At 41.0% G+C, this 22,893-nt stretch overlaps 2 protein-coding genes across 8 annotated transcripts in view; both read left to right on the top strand.

Moving 5' to 3' along the window:
• Nucleotides 1-28: 28 nt before the first annotated feature.
• Nucleotides 29-16,468, top strand: DSCC1 (DNA replication and sister chromatid cohesion 1). Its single transcript, XM_032415893.1, has 9 exons — nt 29-340; nt 2,542-2,710; nt 5,483-5,617; nt 7,824-7,914; nt 9,025-9,163; nt 9,839-9,891; nt 10,075-10,229; nt 12,754-12,902; nt 15,544-16,468. Exons 1-9 carry the CDS (start codon nt 162-164, stop codon nt 15,650-15,652), a joined length of 1,179 nt encoding a protein of 392 aa, XP_032271784.1. The 5' UTR covers nt 29-161; the 3' UTR covers nt 15,653-16,468.
• Nucleotides 16,469-17,035: 567 nt separating this feature from the next.
• Nucleotides 17,036-22,893, top strand: part of TAF2 (TATA-box binding protein associated factor 2) — an 82,999-nt gene continuing 77,141 nt past the window's right edge. For all 7 annotated transcript variants that reach the window (XM_032415530.1, XM_032415531.1, XM_032415529.1 and 4 more), the window contains exons 1-2: nt 17,036-17,391; nt 17,811-17,865. In XM_032415530.1, coding sequence (XP_032271421.1) covers nt 17,309-17,391; nt 17,811-17,865 — 138 coding nt within the window. In that variant the 5' untranslated portion in view covers nt 17,036-17,308. The remainder of the gene's footprint in view (nt 17,392-17,810; nt 17,866-22,893) is intronic.

Here is a 22,893-nt window from a genome sequence, read left to right as displayed (position 1 = left end):
CGCGCCCGCGGACGCCCCGCCCCGGAAACACGCCCCCCGCCGCCGTGGCGCGCTTTTGAAAGTCTCTTCCCTTTCTCCTTGTACTTTTCGCAGGGTCCGGGTTGCTCGCCGAGCTCCGTTCTCTCTCATTAGCCCTGCGGGGCCCCCCTCCGGGCGTAGCGATGAGGCGGACCCGCGCGGAGGTGGACGCGACGCTCCAGATCGCCAAGCTGAATGCGGCCGAGCTGCTGCCGGTGGTGCACTGCCTGGGCTTCGGCCCCGGGGCCGGCGCCGCTGCCGGCGACTTCTGCCTGCTGGAGCTGGAGCCCGCGCTGTGCCAGCAGCTGGAGGCCGGGCACAGGTGATTGTCCCGCGGGGAGACTGGGCCGGAAACGCGCCTTGATTTGAACGCAGGGCTCGCAGCTGCCCGGAGGCCTCCTCTCCAGCGCTGTCTTTTTTCCCGAGGAGTCCACGCCACTGCTGGTCCGCCCACTTAGCGGGACTGAGGTCATACAGAGGGCTGGTCCAGCTGATCTGGGGGAGGCCTGCATCCGCGGAAACAAAGCAGGAAAGAGAACCTCAGTGACGTTTTGGAGACCTTAACCAGGATGCCAGGAACTGCACTGAACACTTCCGCCATTCTAGCTTAAAATCCAGTGCTACTCTCTAATATTTATACACTTCTCCTTGCCTTCTACTTATATTCCATAAGTAGGTCGGACTGTAGGGAATAAGTTGAAAGCCGTTCTACAGAGTTGGTCATTGTGGGAGGCCCTCAAAACACAGACTCGGCGTGGGGTCATTTAATGGAAATCTGAAGCTGTTTCTAATTTTGGGTCAGCTACACATTTGCTGCAAAACCCTGGATTAAAAAACATAACGGCAGAAGTCTAGAGAATCATTCAAATTTGTGCGCTCCCAGCTTCTGGAAATAGGAGTTAGGGGCTCTGGTTTGCTTCTCTTCTGCACGGCCCTTCCTCCATCCAACACCTGTATTTTATTAGGTAGTTTGTTCTCTTGTAGATTTCTTTAAATTGAACTCTTCAGGCTTTCAGTTTTCATATTTACTCGTCTGACACTGTTATAATTAACTGGCCCTCTGCAGATGCTAGCCACAAAGGATCTTTAAGGAAGCCCAAGGGGAGCCTCATTCATTGGTTTTCATTCCAGCTGAGTTGGGGGGAGCGCGGAGTTTAAGAAAGGACTTCAGGTGTGCGGACTTTGTTTTTATCCAGTTACTATTCATCCACCTGGCAATCCAGAAGGACCTAGAAATGTGTGTTTTAAAAAACATTTTTGCCAGGGGACGGGTTTAAACAAAATATTGAAGCATGGATAGTGCAATGTGGAAATAAATGTTGAAGAGTGGGTACTTGGGACTGTTAAGTGTTATTAGCACTAGGAAACTAAAAAAAAAACACTTTTCACTTAAACTGTCTTAATTTTAAAAAGCATTTACACATTCTTCTATTTCAGGTTTTATTTTTATTTCTTTAAAAGAAGTGAATAGTGTACAGGAGAGTTAAACGTTATACAGACAAAACTGCTAGGGTCTATGCCCTTGTTGTCAATCCCATCATCTTTGTCTTTAGTCTTCTTCCTTTTGTCTGTCCTTCCCCTCTTCTCCTCTTCTTGCTCTTTTCCACCGGTGAGCCTTTGTCAGAACTTATTTACTGCAGTTTGTGAAAACATATATTTTTCATATATTTTCATTTAGCATTGCAGTTCTCTTTATAAAGTCCCAATTTCTTTGCAACAGAGCTGATGGGTAGGCTAGGAGGTGCTTCTTTGATTGCTAGGGGATATTCAGAACAAAACAAGAAGACCCACTCTTGGGGCGCCTGGGTGGCTCAGTCGTTAAGCGTCTGCCTTCGGCTCAGGTCATGATCTCGGGGTCCTGGGATCGAGCCCCGCATCGGGCTCTCTGCTCCATGGGGAGCCTGCTTCTCCCTCTCCCACGCACCCTGCTTGTGTTCCCTCTCTCGCTCTCTCTGTCAAATAAATAAATAAATCTTTAAAAAAAAAAAAAAAAAAAAGAAGACCCACTCTTAGTTGGGTACCAGGACCAACAGCGTGATGATCATCTGGGAGCCTGTTAGAAATGCAGAATCCTGGGTCCCATCCCAGACCTGCAGATTGGGATTCAGTTTTTTAACAAGATTCCCTGAGGTACCTATGCATAGGTTTGAGAAGTATTGCTTTAACATGGTTTAGGAAATTGACATCTTGACCGAAGTTACTGGATGGTTTGTGCTCTTCCAAGCAGTTTGCATGAAGATGCCACGTGGTGATAGTTGGCCTCTTGGCCTCTTTGGATCTTTCTTACTCATGTTGAATTATTGTTCCTTAGTGAGACCACCTGGTGCCCCTCTGTCTCTCAACAGGCCCCCCCCTTGCTTTGTGAGCCCAACATGTGCTCGAGGGTGATGAAAATAGGGGCCAGACACAGCCTCAAGACTTAATTTTAAATTCTACAAGCCTAGAGGATTTTGGAACTGTTTATAATGAAGATGTCCGTTGTTGTCTCTAAACCATGTATTTTCTTTTCCCATTTTCCTGCAGTCTTGTGATTCGGGGTGATAAAGATGAGCAGGCTGTGCTGTGCAGTAAAGACAAAACGTATGACTTGAGAACAGCAGACACTTCCAATATGTTGCTTTTTATTCCTGGTTGTAAAACTCCGGACCAGCTGAAGATGGAGGAAACGCATTGTAACATTATTCACACTGAGGTACTGTTTTCTGCCTTCTAATTTATATGAGAATCACAACCCATGTGCTAATATTGCCTTTAATAATGATGTAATGTATGGTGATTAACATAACATAATAAAAAAAATAAATAAATTTAACATTAAAAAAATAAAATCTTTAGGTATGGGGGCACCTGGGTGGCTCAGTCACTTAAGCATCTGACTCTTGACTTTTGGCTCAGGTCATGATCTCAGGGTCCTGAGATGGGCTTTGAGTTTGGCTCTGTGCTCAGCGGGGGAGTCTGCTTGAGATTCACTCACTCTCCCTTCTGCCCCTACCCCCTCTCTAAAATAATAAATAAAATAAATCTTTTAAAAAATCTTTAGTTGTGAAATGTATAATCACAGGGGATCTGAAAAGTTCTCTAATGAAATTTAAAATTTTTCAGCATTGTTTGGAGTCTTGTGAAGTTGGCTTATTTTCCCTATTTGATTTTTAAGTCCTAGACAAGATGACCATTTTCTGCAACATGGAAAGTTTGTTATTAGGTGATATATTCTAAAAGTTTTACCTATTTTTAGTAAGTCTTACTGTAGATATGTTTTAAAAGGAGACTCCCTCAAACCACAACTAATGCCTTAAGTAATGGTTATGAGGTGGAGAAATGAAGAAATTTGAATTTTTGAGGCAGGTGTGTTTCTTACCTCGGTTTAGCTCATTACTGCCTCTAGCCATGCATAATAAATTCTTAATTATTATGGAGACTACTGCTTATAGATACCAAATAGAAGTCTCCATCCTGGCTAGATTATTACACACGTCATGATCAAAACACAGCCCTTAATTCTCTCAGAATGACTTTAGGCCAACTACTGCCTTAGAATTGGAATAGAAATAAGGGAAAATACTGGGAAATGTCAGTGACCCATGATGTTGCTAGAACAGAATAACTTCCAGTAAATTTTCTATTTTGGTTCAATTGTAATTAACTAGAAATATGGGCAGTTCAGCCTTTTGTAAAAGATGTTACTTTTTCATCGCATACCTGTTTTGTAGGTGTTTTTGCAGGGGTATAACAATATGGGAGTACTTCTGAGCTCTCGTTATGGAAATTCTGTGCACTGAGACTGGGTAAAGTGTAACAGATCTACCCCAACTAAGTTTTTTTTTTTTTTTTTTAAGATTTTATTTATTTGAGAGAGAAAGCACAAGTGGAGTCGGGGGAGGGACGAAGGGAGGGGGAGAAGCAGACTTCCCACTAAGCAGGGTGCCCATTGCAGGGCTAGATCCCAGGACCCCGGGATCATGACCTGAGCCAAAGGCAGACACTTAACTGACTGGAGCGCCCCAAAGATCTACCAACTAAAGGTTTAATCTGTGGTTGCACTTCAGATGCCTAGAAGGGCTAGGTGAGGAATGCACGTGGGCCAAGCAGGCTGCTGCTGATAAAATGGTAGTGGTTACCAGTCTCTGCAATAATAGAGAATGGCGGGGTCTGTGGCAAATTGAAGAACACAAGTCCCACGTAGGTGGGCGGCCACAGCTTGGCCTTGTGGGAAAGCAGGCCCAGAGCTGCCAGATCTTCTGACTTCTTGTTTTCAGGTAAACCTTGACATTTAGATCTTGGGACAAAATCTCCTCTAATATTTCCATGTCAGCAGCTAGTTTCAACTCTGTACTATATTCCTGTCCCTTCCACACAACACAAAGCAACGCACCAGCATCTGTGCTTTGCATATAGCCAGCAGCCTGTCAGTTTGTGAACCGTGGATGAAATTGATCTTTTTGGTTTGGTCTTAAGCTCCTCTTCTGGAATCCTCGGGTTCAACAACATTACCATCAGGTTTGGCTAGGCCTTTCTAATCAATTAAGCCTTGTACTAGTTTGAAAGTAGAAGCATCCCCTGACCTTGCATTTTAGAGTTGGAAGGCACCCTGCATATAATCCAGTTCAGCCTTTTTTCCTTATTTATGTGAACCACTTACTGGGTACCTACCAAGTGCTAGATATTGGCGAGTCCCAGAGGTAGGGAGGGGTAACAGACTCACCCATCAAGTAGCCACCATCAACTGGATTGCTTTGAGTGATGAGCCTCTCACTGTTTCTCAGTAAGGAATTAGCTGCAACTCTAGATAGTAGGAAGTTCTTGGACTGAAAAGAAATATTTCTTCCTTAACTTTCTGCTAGATTTTGAAACCATAAGCAACGTAGAACAAGGATTCTCTCTCCTTTAACATCCCTTCATCATTTGAAGACTGTGATCATGTCTTCTTTATTTTTTGTTTTCCAGCCTAAAATATTCATTTTCTATTGTTTCCATCAGGTTTGCAGAATGGTCACCATCCTGATCATTCTTTTTCTGGGCATACCCTAGTTTCCATAGTACACTTGAGATACTGAGCTCAATGACTGGTTCTCACTGTGTTGGCAATGTCTTCTTCTTTTTTTTTTTTCTTTTTTTTTTTAAAATTTTATTTATTTATTGGAGAGAGAGAGAGAGAGAGCATAAGAGGGGAAAGGGTCAGAGGGAGAAGCAGACTCCCCACCGAGCGGGGAGCCCGACATGGGACTCGATCCTGGGACTCCAGGATCATGACCTGATTGGCAATGTCTTCTTAACTGGGGTTTGAAAAGATCTTCCTGAAGGTACCCATCCATTTGCTTGAGATGCCTGGAGGGGGCCTTCTCAGTAGAAAGCAGATTACCTGGCTCTCTCTTCTTCTTATTGAGAGCGGATGAGTTGGTTGAAATTTTGCATGAAATTTTCTTTTAGAATGGCCCCTAAAAGGTTATATCTTTACATTTTCTAGATCTTTGGTTTTTCTAATAATTATTGGGAATTAAGAAGATGCAGACCTAAATTAAAGAAGCTAAAGAAACTTTTGATGGAAAATACCTATGAAGGACCCGACAGTCAAAAAGAAAAGGATTCAAATCATTCAAAAGTAAGACTTATTTTCATTTGAAACTTAAAAAATAGAACTATAATTAGAGGCACTGATGGCGACATTCTTACTTTTAGTGTTTATATTTATATTATGAAAATTTCAGATATACCCCAAAGCAGAAAGACCCCCATATATTCATCACCCAGTTGAACATTTATCAATATTTTGTCAATCTCGCTGCTTCTGTCCCCCTGCTGCTTCCCACTTTTTTTTTTTTTTCCTTCTTTTTCAGGAGTACTTTAAAGCAAATCCTAGATATCCTGGTGTCATTTACATAGCTGAAAGCTTCACAGGTTCCTAACTATGGAATATGTTTTTTAGAAGATAAATTAATTTTTATTTAATTAAAAATTATAATTAGAGGCTCTTCAAAAAAGATTTTATGGAAATGGAAAGTATTCTTATTATGTGAAAATTAACTGATTCCTGAAAGTATGGAAAACTATTTACAAGCCAAGTAAAAAAAATTCTCCAGTTTTTAATGTAGTTTGAAATTATAGACCTGCACGGGCATTCTGAAGACCATATTTATGTTCTCTTTTTCTCCTTTGACTGATTGATTTTCTTCTTTTTTTCTTTTTCTTTTTCTCTTTTTGGTAACCACTTTATTGAGATACAATTTTGTATACCAGACAGTTCACTCATTTTAAAGTGACTTTAATTCAGTGGTTTTAGGACATTCACAGAGTTGTGTGGTCAGTCACCACGATGATGTTCAGAATATTTTCATCACCCCAAGGAAACCCTGTACCTTCTAATTTTAACTGTTACCTTCTAATCTTACCTTTCCCTGCTTCCCTCTCCCACTCAGCCCTAGGCAACCACTAATCTACTTTCAATCTCTTGATTTGCTCCTGATTTGCCCTTTCTGGGCATTTCATATGAATAGAATCATATGATATGTGACCTTTTCTCACTGGCTTTTTTGACTTGTGATGTTTTTTACGGTTCATTCATGTTGTAGCATATATCAGTAGTTTATTTCTCTTTATTGCTAAAAATACTCCATTTTATGGGTATACCATATTTTATTCATCAGTTGAGAAACATGGGTAATTTTCCATATTTTGATTATTATGAAGGACATTCCTGTGAACATTCATGTACAAGTTTCTAGTGGGCCTGTGTTTTAATTTCTTTTGGGTATGTACATAATAAGAGTGGAATTGATGGGTCATATGGTAACTCTTTATAACTTTTTGAGGAACTGCCAGACTGTTTCCAAAGTGGCTGCACCATTTTACATTCCCATTGTATGAGGACTCCAATATCTCCACCTCCCTGACAACACTTGTTATTATCTGTCTTTTTTTATATCAATACCAGTGGATTTGAAGTGGTATCATCATGGTTTTCATGTGCATTTCCCTGATGACTGATGATGTTGAGCATCTTTTTATGTGCTTCTTGACTATATTTCATTGAAAAGTGTCGATCCAGGAACTCCTTTGTCCAATTATTCAGTTATTTGTCACTGTATTACTGAGTTGTAGGAGCATTCTTTATATAGTCTAAATACAAGTTCCTTACCAGATATATAATATGCTTCTATTTTCTCCCATTTTGTGGGTTGTGTTTTTACTTTCTTGATTAAAAAAAAAAATTGTGATAAATATACATAACATAAAATTCACCATTTTAACCATTTTTGTGTGTATAGTTCTGTGGCATTAAGTACATTCACACTATTATGCAACCATGACCACCATGCATCCATAGAAACCTTTCATCTTCCCCAAGATGAAACTATATACCCATTAAACACCAACTCCCCAGTCTCCCCTGCTCCCATACTCTGACAATCACTATTCATTCTACTTTTCATCTCTGTGAATTTGACTATTCTAAATATCCCATACAAGTGGAATTATACAATATTTGTCCTTTTGCACTGATATTTTGATGAAGTACAAAAGGTTTTCATTTTGATAAAATCCAATTTATCTGTTTTCTTTTGCTGCTTGTGTTTTTGGCATACTATCTACGAAACTATGGCTAAATTCGACATCACAAAGATTTACCCCTATATTTTCTTCTTAGATTTCATGTAGTAATCATTACACATTATCAGAAGAAATTGAACTATAGTGTAAATATTGCCTTAATCTGTTCTATGTATCTATTCTCTCAAATTCGGTAAGTCTAAAAAAATATTCTTCAAAGGACTTAGAATGTTTTTTTTTTTCTTTTTTCCTTGTTTCAGTATACAACTGAAGATTTGCTTGATCAAATTCAGGCAAGCGAGGAAGAAATAATGGCCCAGTTACAAGTTCTAAATGCCTGTGAGATTGAAGGTAGCATTACTTATCATAATTATTAATGACGGAATTTTCTGTTTCCACCAGCATCATGTGAGAAAGAAATTTATGGACCTCTTCATCCCATTGCATATTATCTATTTAATCTTCTTTTGGGCTTAAAGCTGATGATATTTATGTTTTTGGATGTGGGGTAGAGACTACATGTGATGTTTACATGAAGAGGTCCAACTGTGACCGGTGACTCCAACCACTCCTTACAGGGCTTTTTCTTGAGGCATATTTGATCCTAAACATTGGAAATAAAGTTTTAAATTATGGATGCCTGCTGTTAATTGCTACAGTATATGGGTACCATGAATGTTGAGGTTAGAAACCAGTGGATTTTAATGCAACCCTCTGCATTTTTCACTTCTTGCCTGGGGATGGATAAAATTTTGGTATGTGTGGAGGGGTGCATAGATTATTCCTGGCATTTTCTCGGATTGACATCACACACTCCCTTTTCTAATGTTGCCTTTATTTTTTCAGAATAGCAATAGTAACATTCTCCCTTGGAAATGGTGGATTTGTACTTGATTTGTTTCTCCAGAGGTGGTGGTGCCTTCAATGATCAGTTGGCATTTTGTGATCTTTCACAAGAATAGGGAAAGGTATCTTGATGTCCAGCCTTTATCTTGCTACCGGTTCATATCATACCTCTGAGTCTGTTGACTCTTGAGTGACCTAGGCTTCTTTATGAGCCCAAGAACACCTCTGCAAGACAACTAGATGAGAGTTATAACCATGCCAGTGCCCCAGAGTGGAGATCACCATGTGGGATATCCAAGCTACGACCTTCACCTCATTTGTACAATGTTCTCTTGAAATCACTGCATTTCCATTTAGATTGACAAGATTATTCTGAAATCATTATTAAAGCACTTGAAAAAAATGAGTCATATGTAAGGTACTTTTTAAAAACCACTAGGGTTTCTCTCCAGACACAATTCGTAATGATTAGGAGAAAAGCATAAAAAGAAGCCTTGCTTATAAAGAAAGCTAAGACTTCTAGTGTCTCTTTTTTGTACTGGGCAAGAGCACACTGCTTCTTTATCAATCTATTAGCCAATTAATTTGCTTACAATGTACTTTGGGAATTTGTAGGTTATTGGAGGATTCTTGAATTTGATTATGAGATGAAACTTCTGAATCACGTGACTCAGCTTGTGGATTCTGAATCTTGGTCTTTTGATAAAGTTCCTTTGAATACTTGCCTTCAGGAACTTGGACCGTTGGAGCCAGAGTAAGTATTTTAATTACTGTCTTTCCAAACTTCCTTAAAGGAAAGAAAATTATTTCCCAGGGTGCAACTAAACATAGGGAGTAGACTATATTTTGATGTCTTACAGAAATTTAAAAAATAATAGAACCAGGAAGGACTTAGGAGTTTTGGTCACTGGACTGAATAAATGTGCATCATCTTTTTTTTTCCTACCTTAAAAAATATAAAGAATGGTGCCTGGGTGGCTCAGTTGTTAAGCGTCTACCTTTGGCTTGGGTCATGATCCCAGGGTGCTGGGATCGAGTCCCACATCAGGCTCCTTGCTCGGCGGGAAGCCTGCTTCTCCCTCTCCCACTCCCCCTGCTTGTGTTCCTGCTCTTGCTTTCTCTCTCTCTCTGTCAAATAAATAAATAAATAAAATCTTTAAAAAAAAAAAAAATAATGATGCGTGAGTTATCTTGTGATAACGTATGCTTACGTAATTCATGAAAAAATGTTTAGCATGGGCCTGGCACATAGTAGCCTTCCAGTATATTTTAGTTAGTTCCTCCTGTAAAATTTTACTTGGCAACCAAAATCACTTAGTATTTCAAATCTCAAATTTATATCTTAAGTTTTTAGTTAGCAGTGGTGTTTAAGATATAATGCATAAAAATGTATTGATAACTTTTCAAAGGAGTGTTTTAAATTTTTCAGGGAAATGATTGCACACTGTCTTAAATGTTATGGAAAGAAATATGTAGAGGAAGGTAAGATTTGGAAAATATTTTAACTTGTTTGTGTTAAGATTGGTATGCCTTTCTGAAACGTGTGCCTGGGTTTGCAGGAGGTGAGTTGTGTGTAATTTTTTCTGAGAAATTGCGCTGGGGAAAAGGATACAGTTGTAGTGTATTGAATTGTCAGAAGACAATATGAAACTTCCTCTTCCTTAGGTGAAGTTTATTTTGCACTGAGTGCTGATAAAATATGCAGAGCAACAGCACAGATGCTCCTTCAGAATGCAGTGAAATTTAACCTTGCTGAGTTTCAAGAAGTGTGGCAACAGAGTGTTCCCGAAGGAATGATAACTAGGCTTGATCAGCTTAAGGTAAGGTTAGCAGTAGTGATTGCTACCATAACTCAATGGGGTCTCGTTAGTTACTGGGTGACATGAAATCTGTATTGCCACTGAGCTTGGAGCCACTTTATTTTCCTAGCCACCATCTCCATTAGGAGCAGACTATACATTCAGTCCGACACTAGTTTTAGGACGTTTCTGTCGCCTCAGTGAGATCCCTCAGGCCTGTGTGCAGTTAATCCTGCTTCCCACCTGCTGCATTTCTGTTTCCACCAGCACTGTTGTAGTCCACTGTCATGTTTGTCTGGCTATAAAGAGCAATGGAGTCCCTCAGCGGGCCCTCTGTACTTTTAATTTTGCCCACCTCCGATCCATTCTCTGCAGTGCTGCTAGAATGACCTTTGAAAAATGCCAGTCAGATTAGATGAACGTCATCCTTAATGATTTAATGGTTGCCTGTAGCATTTAAGATAGAAAATCCAGGAGGACGCCTGGGTGGCTCAGTCGGTTAAGCGTCTACCTTTGGCTCAGGTCATGATCCCAGGGTCCTGGGATCGAGTCCTGCATCGGGCTCCCTGCTCAGTGGGGAGTCTGCTTCTCCCTCTCCCTCCTCCCCTCCCCCCTCCCCTCTGCTTGTGCACTCGTGTGCATGCTCTCTCTCTCTCTCTCTCTCAAATAAATAAATAAAATCTTAAAAAAAAAAAATCCAGGATTTGTATCTTGGCCTACAAAACACTTCATCATCTCCCTTATAGCTCCATCTCTTCCTCCTTCTCTCCTGCTCACTGCATACCAGCCATCTTTCAGGTTTTCAAGATCATCAAGCTCTCTCCTACCTTAGGACCTGCCCACAAGGCTTTTTGTTCTAGAATGACCTTCTTTGTAATTTCGCCTTGCCACCTCCTATTCATCTTTGAGTCATTTCCTCAAGGACGCTTTTCTTTTTTCTAAAAAAAAATGCCTCCTGTTTTACTTTGTCAGAGCACCCTGTATTTTTCCTTCCTGGCACTCACCGCTTAGCTCTGGGAAAATGTTTAATTATGGGTGTTTCCCACTCTCCACTGTGATAGAATTTTGTTCACTGTTGCTTGCCAATGTACAGCATTCTGCCTGGCGTATGCTCAGGGTATGCTCAGTAAGTATTTGTTACAGCGTGAAAGGATTTGCTCAATATTTAGAGTTCCTTTTATGTCTAGGCACCATGCTAGATGCTGAGAAGAAAACCACGTGCTGTCAGGGTCCTCAGCCTGGGCTCTGGAGATGGGGGGGTGCACATTACATGTATAAATCCTTTCTTATAATGTAGAGTGATCTGTGTCATGGGAAGGGCATGTACAAGATGTTATGGGAGCAAAGAAAAGGGACTTATCCATCTGACTGGTCGATCGGGGATGATTTTCTGAAGGTATGGCTGTTTGAGCTGCTGAGTTTGAAAGGATGAACTATGAACTCTAGATGGAAGGGCAGAGATGAGGACCCAGGAGAGCATGTTCCAAGGCATGGAGGGATACAAATTGGGGCACTATTAGTAGGGATGCAGGACTAGAGTAAAAGGTGCTGGTGAGTCAGTGAGGGACACTATGGTCTGTGCTAAGGAATTTCATTCCTATTTAGAAAGCTCTCTGGGGCCTTTTAGTGACATCAGAAGAGCTACCTGATGAATTTTGCCTTTTAGAAAGAACACTATGACATTGAGGATGGTTGGATGGAAGGTTGGCTAGATTATGAAAAAGGAGAAATCTCCAGGTTCTCTATAGTTACGTACTCCTAGCTAAGAAAGTACTGGCCAAAGAAATAGGTGATGGAGAATGGATAAGGGACATGTTGAGGCCTTAAAATCTATAGGATTAAGTGACCATGTAGGTACGGGGTTTGAATAATGGAATCGAGGATAATGCCCAGGTTTCATGGTTTCCTAGGATAATGGGATAAGAGCAGTTTTGGGTAACAAACACAATGGGTTCATAGATAGGTTTGGATATAGAGTTCTTGTGCTCGTTCTCGGAAGAGCAATTTGAGATGAAGAAGCCTATGTTACTGTCATTAGCAAGTAAGTAGTGTTTGCAGTCCTAGGTTTAGTCGAGGTGAGTCGAGCCACTCAGGACAGTGACAGTGAGACAAGTCGAGGGATCAGGGTAGGAACCCCAAGGAACTACAACATTGAGTTAGTAGGAAAATAATGAGACGGTGATGTCAGCGATGGAGATTCAAAGAGGGAGGAAGCAACATTAATGAAGAAAACAGGGCTAGCAAATCCAAGGAAAGGGCCCACTAGATTTGGCAATGACAGGTCATTGGTGACTTTGAACTAGAGCTAACCTGATAAATTGAGCAGCAGAAGCCAGATTGTAGAAGGGAAAAGGAGAATTCACTGTTTAATGGAGCTCTTTTTATGAAAAAGGCTATTGAGGGTTTCTGGGTAGTTTGTGTAAGTTTCACATAGCCGACATTTTTAGCGGCTTGGGCTCAGCCAAACCTAAAGGTAAAAGAATGAGTCGTATTTAGACACTAGACCGTTATTTTAACTGCCCCTTTTCATTTCATTTTTAAATAGGGGTTAGCCTTGGTGGATAGACACTCAAGACCAGAAATCATATTTTTGCTAAAAGTAGATGATTTGCCTGAGGATAATCAAGAACGTTTTAACAGTCTGTTCTCTCTAAGGGAAAAGTGGACAGAAGAAGACATTGCTCCATATATTCAGTAAGTAATTTACTAAAGTGGATTTTGAGAGTTCTTTGTAGCATAGGGGTTTTAGATTTATGATTAGGACACTTTTTTTTTTTTTGAGTGTTCCCTGAGGACATGGCTTCCTTTGAAACTTTTTCAAGTGGTGGCTGTCTTCTCTGTCATTCTTCACAACTTCTGATCCTGGAGGTGGGGAATGTGTTGTCTTTCTTTCTCATGCTGCCTCTAAAACCACTTCTCTGCCCTCCTCCCTGCAAAACTGCAGCTCTTTGAGGCCCACTCAGACTGCATACCCCACTATGGCTCTAAAGCAAACCCTCTCTCTGATGGACACCTCCTCTCTTTCCTGATGCCTCACTTTAACATTTTGGTAGATGCCAGATTGCAGAAGAACTACCTAGCTCATTAGTCACTGTTTACAGGACCTCAAATGTACTAATGCTGCCACCTCTTCACTGTATCTTAGCTCTCGTGTCCTCTCCTCCCTTTACCCAGGTTGGATTTCCTGCTCAGGGTCTCTAGCTTCTACTGGGCATGCTTTGCTCCTATGGCCCTTTCTACCCCTTGTCACACCTCTCTGGCAAAAAAAATCCACAAAGATAAAACTCAACTTTTCTGCTTACTCTGTGCCTACACGTGGAGCAGATGACAAATTTCCTGTAGAAAAAGACACAATGGAACTTGCCAGTCTTACTTAAGAGCTTGAGTGGTATGTACCTGGGTCCTTGGCAAAGCACCGTTTCCTAAGGAAACTTTTCTACCCTTGGAGCTCACTTTTCATATTTTTGCTTTTCATGTCATCAATACCTTCTTTTTCCTCTTCACCTTCAGCTTGTGACCTCGTTTCTTGAGAAAATAGAAACAGATGAGAAAAGACAAGGACAACTTCTTTCCTACCGCCAAACCTGCCAGTCTCTTTGTATTATGTCCATACATACTCCCTTTGCAGTCCTTCCTCTATAATGCATGAACCATCCCTGCTCCTAAGGCCAGTCCTCCTCCTGCACTAGATCCATCCCTCTGGCCTTATTAAAGACATACATCCTCTAGTTATCATTTTCCCCCTGTGATACTGATGTCTCCCTACCTGCTGGATTATTCCCATCAATATATGGTATACTGTAGTATTGCTCATTTCAAAAAACAACAACCTACTGAACCCCATACCCTCTGCTCTCCTTCACAAGAAATTCCTTTTGAAAGTTTGTGTACTCCTTTCTGCTTCGTCTCCCATTCTTTCCTTAACCTGTTGGCATCTGTCTTTCTACATTTCAGTGGTCAACTGTCTGTCCTTGTTTACTTGGCCTCTTAGAACTCTTGGACACTGTGGACCACTTTCTACTTGAAACACATCATTTTTGTCCCTTCTCTCCCGAGGCAGCTCCTTTTCTGTCTCTTTCTCATGTCTCCCTGTTCTTTCCAATCTTTAAATGTTGGTGTGCTCCAGGACTATTCTTGACCATCTGCTTTTCCATTTATATTTTTTCCCTTGGTGCCCTCATCTAGACCTGGATTTAAACTTAATGACTTCCTAATTTTATCTTCATATTTGATCTTTTCCCTGAGTTCCAGTTTCTCTTATCTAGCTGCCTATTGAACATTTCCACTTGGATATCTAAGAGGAATTTCAAACCTGACATGCTCACAACAGAACTGTGGTTCCACCTTGTCCTAACCCCATCTTCCACCTCTCAGTAACATCACCACCATTAATCCAGTTACTCAAGCAAAAAGTCTGGGAATCATACTTGTCTTTTTCTTCTCTTGCTCCCTGGTTCAAACTATGAGCAAATCCTAATGGATCATCTAGTACCTGCCTCTGAATTGGTCTCCCTACTTATATTTTTCCCCTCTTCTCCTGTCCCACTTTTCAAACTTTTTATTTTGGAAAATTTTAAACATTCAAAAGTGACAGTATAACATAATGAACCCGCCATGTACTCACCGCTTAGCTTCCATAATCATCAACTCATTGCCTCCATTATTTAAAACTTAGATCACATTCTGCTTTTCCATTAATGAAAACCCTCCTAGTGACTTCCCTTTATACTTAGAATTAAATCACAACTTCTTTCCATGTTCTTTAAGGTCCTGTATGACTTTGCCCTTGCTCCCTTCTCCAGCTCATGTCCTCTCATTCTTCCTTCATCTCCTTTGTTCCAGTCATAGTCCTTCTCCTCTTTGGGTATACAAGACGAAGCTAAAATTCAGGAAGGGTGGGTAACATAAATAAGCACACACAAGTAGCTTAGGATCCAGGGTCTCCGTGTCTAGACCTTCCTATATCACATGGCTTGTATTTCTAATTTGGAGCCTGTGTGATATAATGGAAAAAAAAAAATTGGACTTAGAAGTCATGCAGACCTGGCAGCGAAGTTTGGTTCCATCCTTGACTACCTGAGCCCCATATCTAATGTGGGGTTAAATAATACATTACTTTTACTCTTTCTGTGGTTAAATGAGGTAATACATGTAAAGTACCTAGTTCAATTAAGGCTTAGTAACCACTCCCTACCCTGTCTCTCCCACAGACACACATCCTTATGCTTGTTGGAAAGATGGACTTAGGCAAGAGAGATATAAATAACTAGCACTGTGAATATTATGTTCCCTAACATATTCATGCTATTCTTTTTTTTTTTTATTGTTTCCACAGAGATTTGTGTGGAGAGAAGCAAACCATAGGTGCATTACTCACTAAATATTCTCGCTCTTCAATACAAAATGGTGTTAAAGTTTACAATTCCAGAAGACCCATTTCTTAAAAGAACAACAGTCTGTTCTTTGGGACTAAAGTTGCTTCATAAAGTTGATGGTTATAAGAAAAAGATTATTGCATATATTTGTATTCCAGATTTTAAGAAACATACTTTGCAACATTTTTCTCCTAATCCTAAGCATTTTGAAACTACTGCTCTTTTTCCCTTAAATGTAATAGGATATTTCTATATCTTTCAAGTTATTTTTTCATTACGCATACAGTGTAAACAAGGACAAAAGAAAGTTATTCCCTATATTTAGTATATCTTGAGTCTATGTGGTTTTATTTATAGAAAAGTGTTGCCTTTTTTATATTTAAAATTGCATTCCTTTAATTAGGATTTGACGTTCTAATCATTAACAAATTTAAAGGCTTTTTCAGAGAACTAAATAGTAATAGTTTCCTAGAAGAGTAATTATTTATTCACTTAAATGTCATTTCTCAAGTGATTTCCCCTCTATTTTCAACATTCCACCAAGACAGGGAGTCACTAGATCCTCTGTTACCTAACTTAGTCATTTGCATTGATGAAATTGGCTTGGTAATAGCTGCTGTGTTGCCTGGCTGATGTCCATGTGCACTTTGGGATGAAATGGATTTGATCCTCAATCTTACGTGAAGAATACTAATAGAGCAATTTATAATCCTGTAATGGAGAAAACTGACACGGGTAGTACTGGAAAACTGCAAGTAATGTCTGATGGGTTTTGGAATGCTTGATAAAGTTCCTTTATAGCTTTATTTTCCTGATTTGTATTCATTTAGACCAAAGGTCAGATTAATTTTAACTTAGCTAATAAACCTGTCACCAGGACAGTTTGAGGGCTTAGGCCAAAGATAAATCTGATCCAAGGTTGAAAAAATGTTAATGCGAAATCCACAATTACCTAACCCAAGATTTAACTGTTACTGAAATTTACAACTGTTTTATTCTCTTGTACATGAACTGCAAATGTCGATGGCTTCAAAATATTTGTCTTTTCAATAAATGTTTTGTATGTATGTAAAATTATTTAAAAAATAAAATACTGAGGCAGCAGTACCTAGTGAGGACTCTGAAGTTTGAGTTAGACTACCTGGGGTCTAATTACATGTTTCACCGCTTCAATCACGGGGGCCCAATGGTTCATGGTGTCCCTTCACACAGCAAACCAGCGGGACACCCCCCTTCTCCTGGTTTCATGTATCCCTGTTCTAAGACCCCCACCTACTCCCCGCCCCGCGCTTCGCAAACCATTATATATTTCTTAATTTTAACAGTTGTCTCCCATTGCATGTGCCTGGAAAAGCAAAGGCAAAAACCCCTCATATTATCGCGCGAGCCCCACCCACTGACAAAACTTCCGGCTCCCGCCCTCGCCGCCGTCCCACTTCCGCTGACGCCAGAGGTCAGAGGTGACAGGCAAGATGTCGGCTGTCTGTGGCTTTGAGCGGTTGTTGAGAGGAGCATCTTCGTAACAAGCTCGCCGGAGACGGCTAAAAGGAGCCGAGTCGCGAGAGCAAGTTTGAGGCGGCGGCGGGGTGTGGGCGCCGAGGGAGCCCTGGCCGCGGGGCATGACTGTCGGGAGCGTTGGGGAGCGGGGAGTGGGAGGTGCCGGAGGCTGGTGATACCCCGCAGCCCCCCGGGAAACGGGGAAGCCGAGCTCGGTGGGAGCGCTTCATGCCGCCAACTGGTTTAGAGCCCGCCAGAATGAACAGGAAGAAAGGAGACAAGGGCTTTGAAAGCCCAAGGCCATATAAATTATAAGTATTTTTTTGTATTCCTTTCCTAGCTTTTGTTTTTATTAATTATATTTTGTGATTGCTTGAAGCTGCCTTGGTGAGCCTGGGAAATGTAGTGGGAAACTAGAGCCCACTCACCGTGATGGAAATGCCGTTTGTAGGACAGTATGTATGGTTTTGAATGGCGGTATTGTTCCACAGATTTAATGTCCCTTGCAGGTGAATAAGTGTTTTTCTGAAAGTACCTAGCCGTATTTTTATACAAAGAAATCTATTTTCGTGGCTATTACTAAATTTAAAACATGCAGTTACCTTAATTAGTAGGAATGTAAAATAAAACATAAAGTATGATTGTGAGCTGCTTAGAACTTACTTACACTTCGGTAGAATTATGCTTTTATTTAATAATAGGAGTATCTTCTTTTTCTTTTTGAATATACAACCCATCAGGTTGTCTGCATCCACAACATAAACTTCCAGAGAAAATCTGTTGTGGTAAGTATATTCTCAACAATTGTAAGCAGTAGCAAGTTCAAACACCCTTTACAATATTTAGAAACCTTCCCTGCCAGGGGCACCTGGGTGGCTCAGTCGTTAAGCGTCTGCCTTCGGCTCAGGTCATGGTCCCAGGGTCCTGGGATCGAGCCCCTCTTCGGGCTCCCTGCTCGGCGGGAAGCCTGCTTCTCCCTCTCCCTCTCCCCCTGCTTGTGATCCCTCTCTCGCTGTGTCTCTGTCAAATAAATACATAAAATCTTTAAAAAAAAAAAAAAAAGAAAGAAACTTTCCCTGCCAAATGACTATGTTTCAAGAATAGGTAAGATTTAGAATTCAGATCTGTGTGACTCCAAGGTGCATAGCCTTGCTGCTATACTGACTGCCTCAAGTCTCCCTTCTCTCTTTTTTTTTGTTTCTGGATAAACATCCTGTTTAATCTGTTGTGGAATATGAAAGTCTGTATTACCAAGCATTTTAGAATTGTGCATGAAACAAGAATAAGCCCATAGTGAAATTTCTTCTGTGGAAAACAGTTAAGGTTAGCACTCTCACTGACTCAACTTGGCTGCTAAGAGGCCAGTTTTGTTTTCTGATTCTTGGCTGACCTGATTTAGGAGCATTGCTTTGTAAAGGTTTAGGTAAGGTGTTTGAAATCTTGTAAACACCACCCCTTTCCTTTGATGTGTATAGATTGCATATATAATCTATTCTGGGGCAGTCCTTGGCTGCCTAAGTACTTAATTTGGGGGGACCTGTATTAAAGAGACAAAATCTTAGTGAGCTATCTTTGTTTTTTGTTTTTGTTTTTTGTTTTTTTGCCAGTGTGGGGGGTGGTGGTGGCTTGAACTTCCCTCTGGAACTGTTACCCCTGTATGTGTGGTTTACTCAAGATGAGCTGTACAGTTAAATAAAAAAGTAACCTATTATAGGAATCTTAGAATCCTTGAAGGTTCACTAAGTCCTATCTCCTTATTTAAGGAATTTCTCTATCAATATTCCCTGCCTATGATTACGGCTGACCCTTGAACAATGTAGGGGTTAGGGGCCCCGACTCCCTGCACAGTCAAAAATATGGGTATAACTTTTGACTTGCCAAAAACTTAATTGCTCGGAGCCCACTGTTGACCAGAAGTGTTACCAGTAACATGAACAGTAGATTAATGCATATTTTGTGTGTTTATTATATACTGTATTCTTGTAATGAAGTAAGGTAGGGAAAGAACGTGTTATTAAGAAGATCATAAGAAAAAGTACATTTACATTACTGCCCTGTATTAGGAAAAAATCCACATATAAGTGGGCCTGTGCAGTTCAAACCTGTGTTGTTCAAGGGTCAACTGTATTTACCTTGTCCTTCATGGAAGGATACTTTAGGTGTTGTAGTAATTAGGTAGGGAAGATATGAGAATTAGGGAGTTTAGTTAAGAAGTTACTGTAATAATCTTATGGAGAAATGATGAAGCCCTGAAAGAAAATAACAATAATGAAAGTGGTATAGAAATAGAGTTGATGTGATTGAATTATAGTGAATGTTTATTGAGTACATTCTATGTATGAGACTTTTCTAAGGTTTTATGTGTGTGACCTCACTTAATCACAAAAACCCCATGAAGTAGATGCTATTTTAATCCTAATTTTTAAAATTAAAGCAGCTGAAAGACTGGAGACTAACTTTCTTCAGGGCATAAAGTTAGAAAGTGATGGAGCCATTTTTTAATCAAGGATGACCTAAGAGTCACCTGCAGCTCCTTTCTGTCTGTTGTTCCCCCTCTCCACCTCCTCTGCACCTGCCGAAATAATAGATGGGAAGGAATTGAGATGACTCTTACTAAGAATGTTAGGAAGGAGTTGTGAATGATTTGGGGGTTTCCCACTGGAAAAATTGGTTGGATGGTGAATGGATTAGGGTCCTAGAAGGAAATAAGCTGCATATCCATACAGGTTAATTGAGGGAAAGTTGTAAAAGGACTATTTAGAACAAACAAGGTTAAGAGAAACCAAGAGATGGTGGGGCACGCTAGGTTGGCAACAAGGAACAGTTAACATTTCTAAACCTGAAAGAATAAAGGAAGTGGTTACTGGGGTATAATAGACTATAGTAGCTGTGGGAAAGAGTCACCTTATAGGAGGTATGGCCTTTGGTGAAAGAATGAAGCTACTGCCTCCCTCAGCTGGGCAGCAAGGAACCTGGAAGGATAGATGTAATGCGCCCACTTTTCCTTCTGCTCTTCCAGTTTTCTCCTCTTGCTTCCCATTTGACCAGCCCAGCTGGAAGCTACAGGGCTAGTGGCCAGTTAATATAACTCCTGGGGTATAGAATGGAGAGTGGATTAGGAGGGGCAAAAGGAGAATATCTAGAATAGTCTACCCATTTGCCCCCAAACCATTCTTTCTTGTTTTTTGTTGAGATGAGAAGCTACACAGGGAACTGAATGAAGTCTTATCCACTGTTGCAGAGGTTGGCAAGGGCTGACTACCTATTTTTGTAACAAGTTTTATTGCAGTACAGCCACACCCACTTATTTATATATTGTCTAAAGTGTTTTGGAGCTACGCTGGCAGAGTTGAGGTACCTGTGACAGAGGCTGTGAGGCCCACAAAGCCTATTTACTGCCTGACCCTTTAGGAAGCTTGCGAGTCCCTCACCTCATGAGCTCATGTGAGGATATGGCAGCTCAGCTCTACTCCCACCTAAAGTATTAGCTACCACCACTATCTTTCATCCAAAATAGTGGCAAGAAAAGTGGGTAAGAGAATGTGAAACTTAATTGCTACAGCCCCTGCTTTCTTTAGCTGGTGTCAAGGCCAGAGTTGGTAAACACAGCTTCCTTATTCCGCCCATTCCATTTTTCCTTTTTCTTCTGCTGACGTTTCTGTTGGGTCTGAGCTAGACTTTCATTCCTGTAGGATCTGCATCCTTTCTTGTCCTTTATCGTGTTGTTCCACTTTTCCATTGATTAGGACTATTGGTCAAGTGAACCCTAAGAGGCATCCTGTGAATCCCCCTGGACTGCGGATGTAATTGTCCATACTGTATAGCAGAACCTGAGTTTCTGTTTGATAATTGGGATTAGCCATTCCAGTCAGTATAGTGACCTCTTTCTCTGCCTGATGGTTTAGTGGCATGAGCAACCCAAAGTGGTCAACGGACAGTCTCAGCTTCCAGCGTAATGGAACCATGACTATGTGCCCTGGTGGATGCATTTTTCTACTGGCCAAACATACCAAGGTTAAAAAGACAGCAAAAATTCCTTCAGTGTGTTTTTTGACATAATAGAACAGTCACTCCAACTTTTACCTTTTGGTTTGCAGATCTGTTTTGGCTATGGAAAGATGACCCTATATATTGTCCACTAGTTAAAATAGCATCCTCTTAGAGGTCTCTCAATTGATGCGGTAACTGAGCCTTCAGCAGTTGATCATCCCAGTGCTTTTGGATGTTGGGCACAAGATAAAACCAGTAAATTTTGTGTGTAAGAGCCCATCACTACACTTCGCTGTACACTTAGTTAGAGGCATGTATGAGGTACTACACTGATATATAAGGTTTTCTATAAGTATGTTGTGGTTTGGGAGGGAAAAGCTAGAATATGTCTGCTCTTGTAAGGACAGATATGTTCTTGATGTGAGCTGTCTCGTGCTCATTCTCCTACCAAGTGACTGACTGGTCCTTCTAGTACCATATTGGATGCTTAGTATGATCCTGTGCTATTGGTAGTGGGCACTCAGCAGTGGTGGTAGCCAGATCATCCTTGGTGCTCTGGGGGTGGGGGGAAGACCATGTTGTTGGGCTCATGCATAGCCTCTATTCTGCCACTATGACTACTTTGTTCATTGGGTAGGGTGACTAGGGAAAGAGTCTGCAATGTCTACTTCATCTTGCCAGTTGGTTTTGCGGGGGGGTCCTTTCTGCTGTGGATGCCCTCTGATGTTCGTTTATGTGATAACGACATGGATATTTTCACATTGTACCTGTTCTGAGAAATCCATCCGTACACTTCTACCATCTTCCTGTTTTCAGTCTTTTAAGTTTGTTCTTACCAAGGTCCTAACCAACCCATTAGCAATTGCCCATGGATCAGTGTAGTTGTATACTTGAGGACATCTCTACTTCTACAAAGAGTGTATAGCCAGATGTATTTCCCAACATTCTGCCAGCTGTAGAACTTTCTTCCACTCTCCTCTAGGGCCACACTTCAGTGGCATTCTAGTGGCAGTTCCTATCCACTTCTAGCTGGTGATAGCATCCTGTGTGCTTACTCCTAATTCAGGCTTGTGCTTTGTTCTGTTAGCTGAGCATAGGGAACTCTCCATGAGACCATAGGTATAGATTGAGGGAGAGGTAGAGAAGCAGTGCAAGGAAGTCTTACTGGATTCTGAGCACCTGCTCATGCTGTTGCCTGTACTTTATGAACCTGCTTGGGCCTGGCTCAGATGTGTTGTCTCCATTTAAAAGTGGAGAACTGCTGCACGTGCCCAGTTTTATTTTTCAGAGCTTTATATCCATAACATCATGGTCATTTCAGGTAACAGTCTTTGGGAGTCCCATGGTCATGTATTGAGTTTCTACTGAAGGGTCTAGTAGCAAACCCGTAGTTGCTTTGCAAATGGAATATAGTTGGTGATAGAAGAGTTTGTGGCCTTCCTCTCAAACCTCAGGAATTTGCACTGTCATTCTACTGGGAAAAGCCAGAGTCTATAGAACACCTCTGTCTGCCATGGACATTTCCAGTGCCATTGGATCTGCTGAGTCAGAAGGCCCAAGTGTCAGGGCAGCTTGAACCACAGCCTGAACTTGTTGCAGAACTTTTTCTTGGTCTGGACCCCTCTCAAAGCTGATAACTTAATAGGTTGCCTAGTAAGCAGTATGCCCAGATGTGTATATTGCCTCCAGAATTCAAAGAAGCCCACCAAGTTTTGTGTCCCTTCCTCCTTTCCCTCCCCACTTTGGTGGGAAGTACAAAATGAAGCAACTTATCTTTCATTTGAAAGGAGTATTTTCTTTTTTTTTTTTTTTTTTAAGATTTT

The sequence above is a fragment of the Phoca vitulina genome, unplaced genomic scaffold (genome assembly GCF_004348235.1).
Source record: "Phoca vitulina isolate PV1807 unplaced genomic scaffold, GSC_HSeal_1.0 scaffold18, whole genome shotgun sequence".
Classification (NCBI taxonomy): Eukaryota; Metazoa; Chordata; class Mammalia; order Carnivora; family Phocidae; genus Phoca; species Phoca vitulina.
This window is presented reverse-complemented; position numbering and strand designations above follow the sequence as displayed.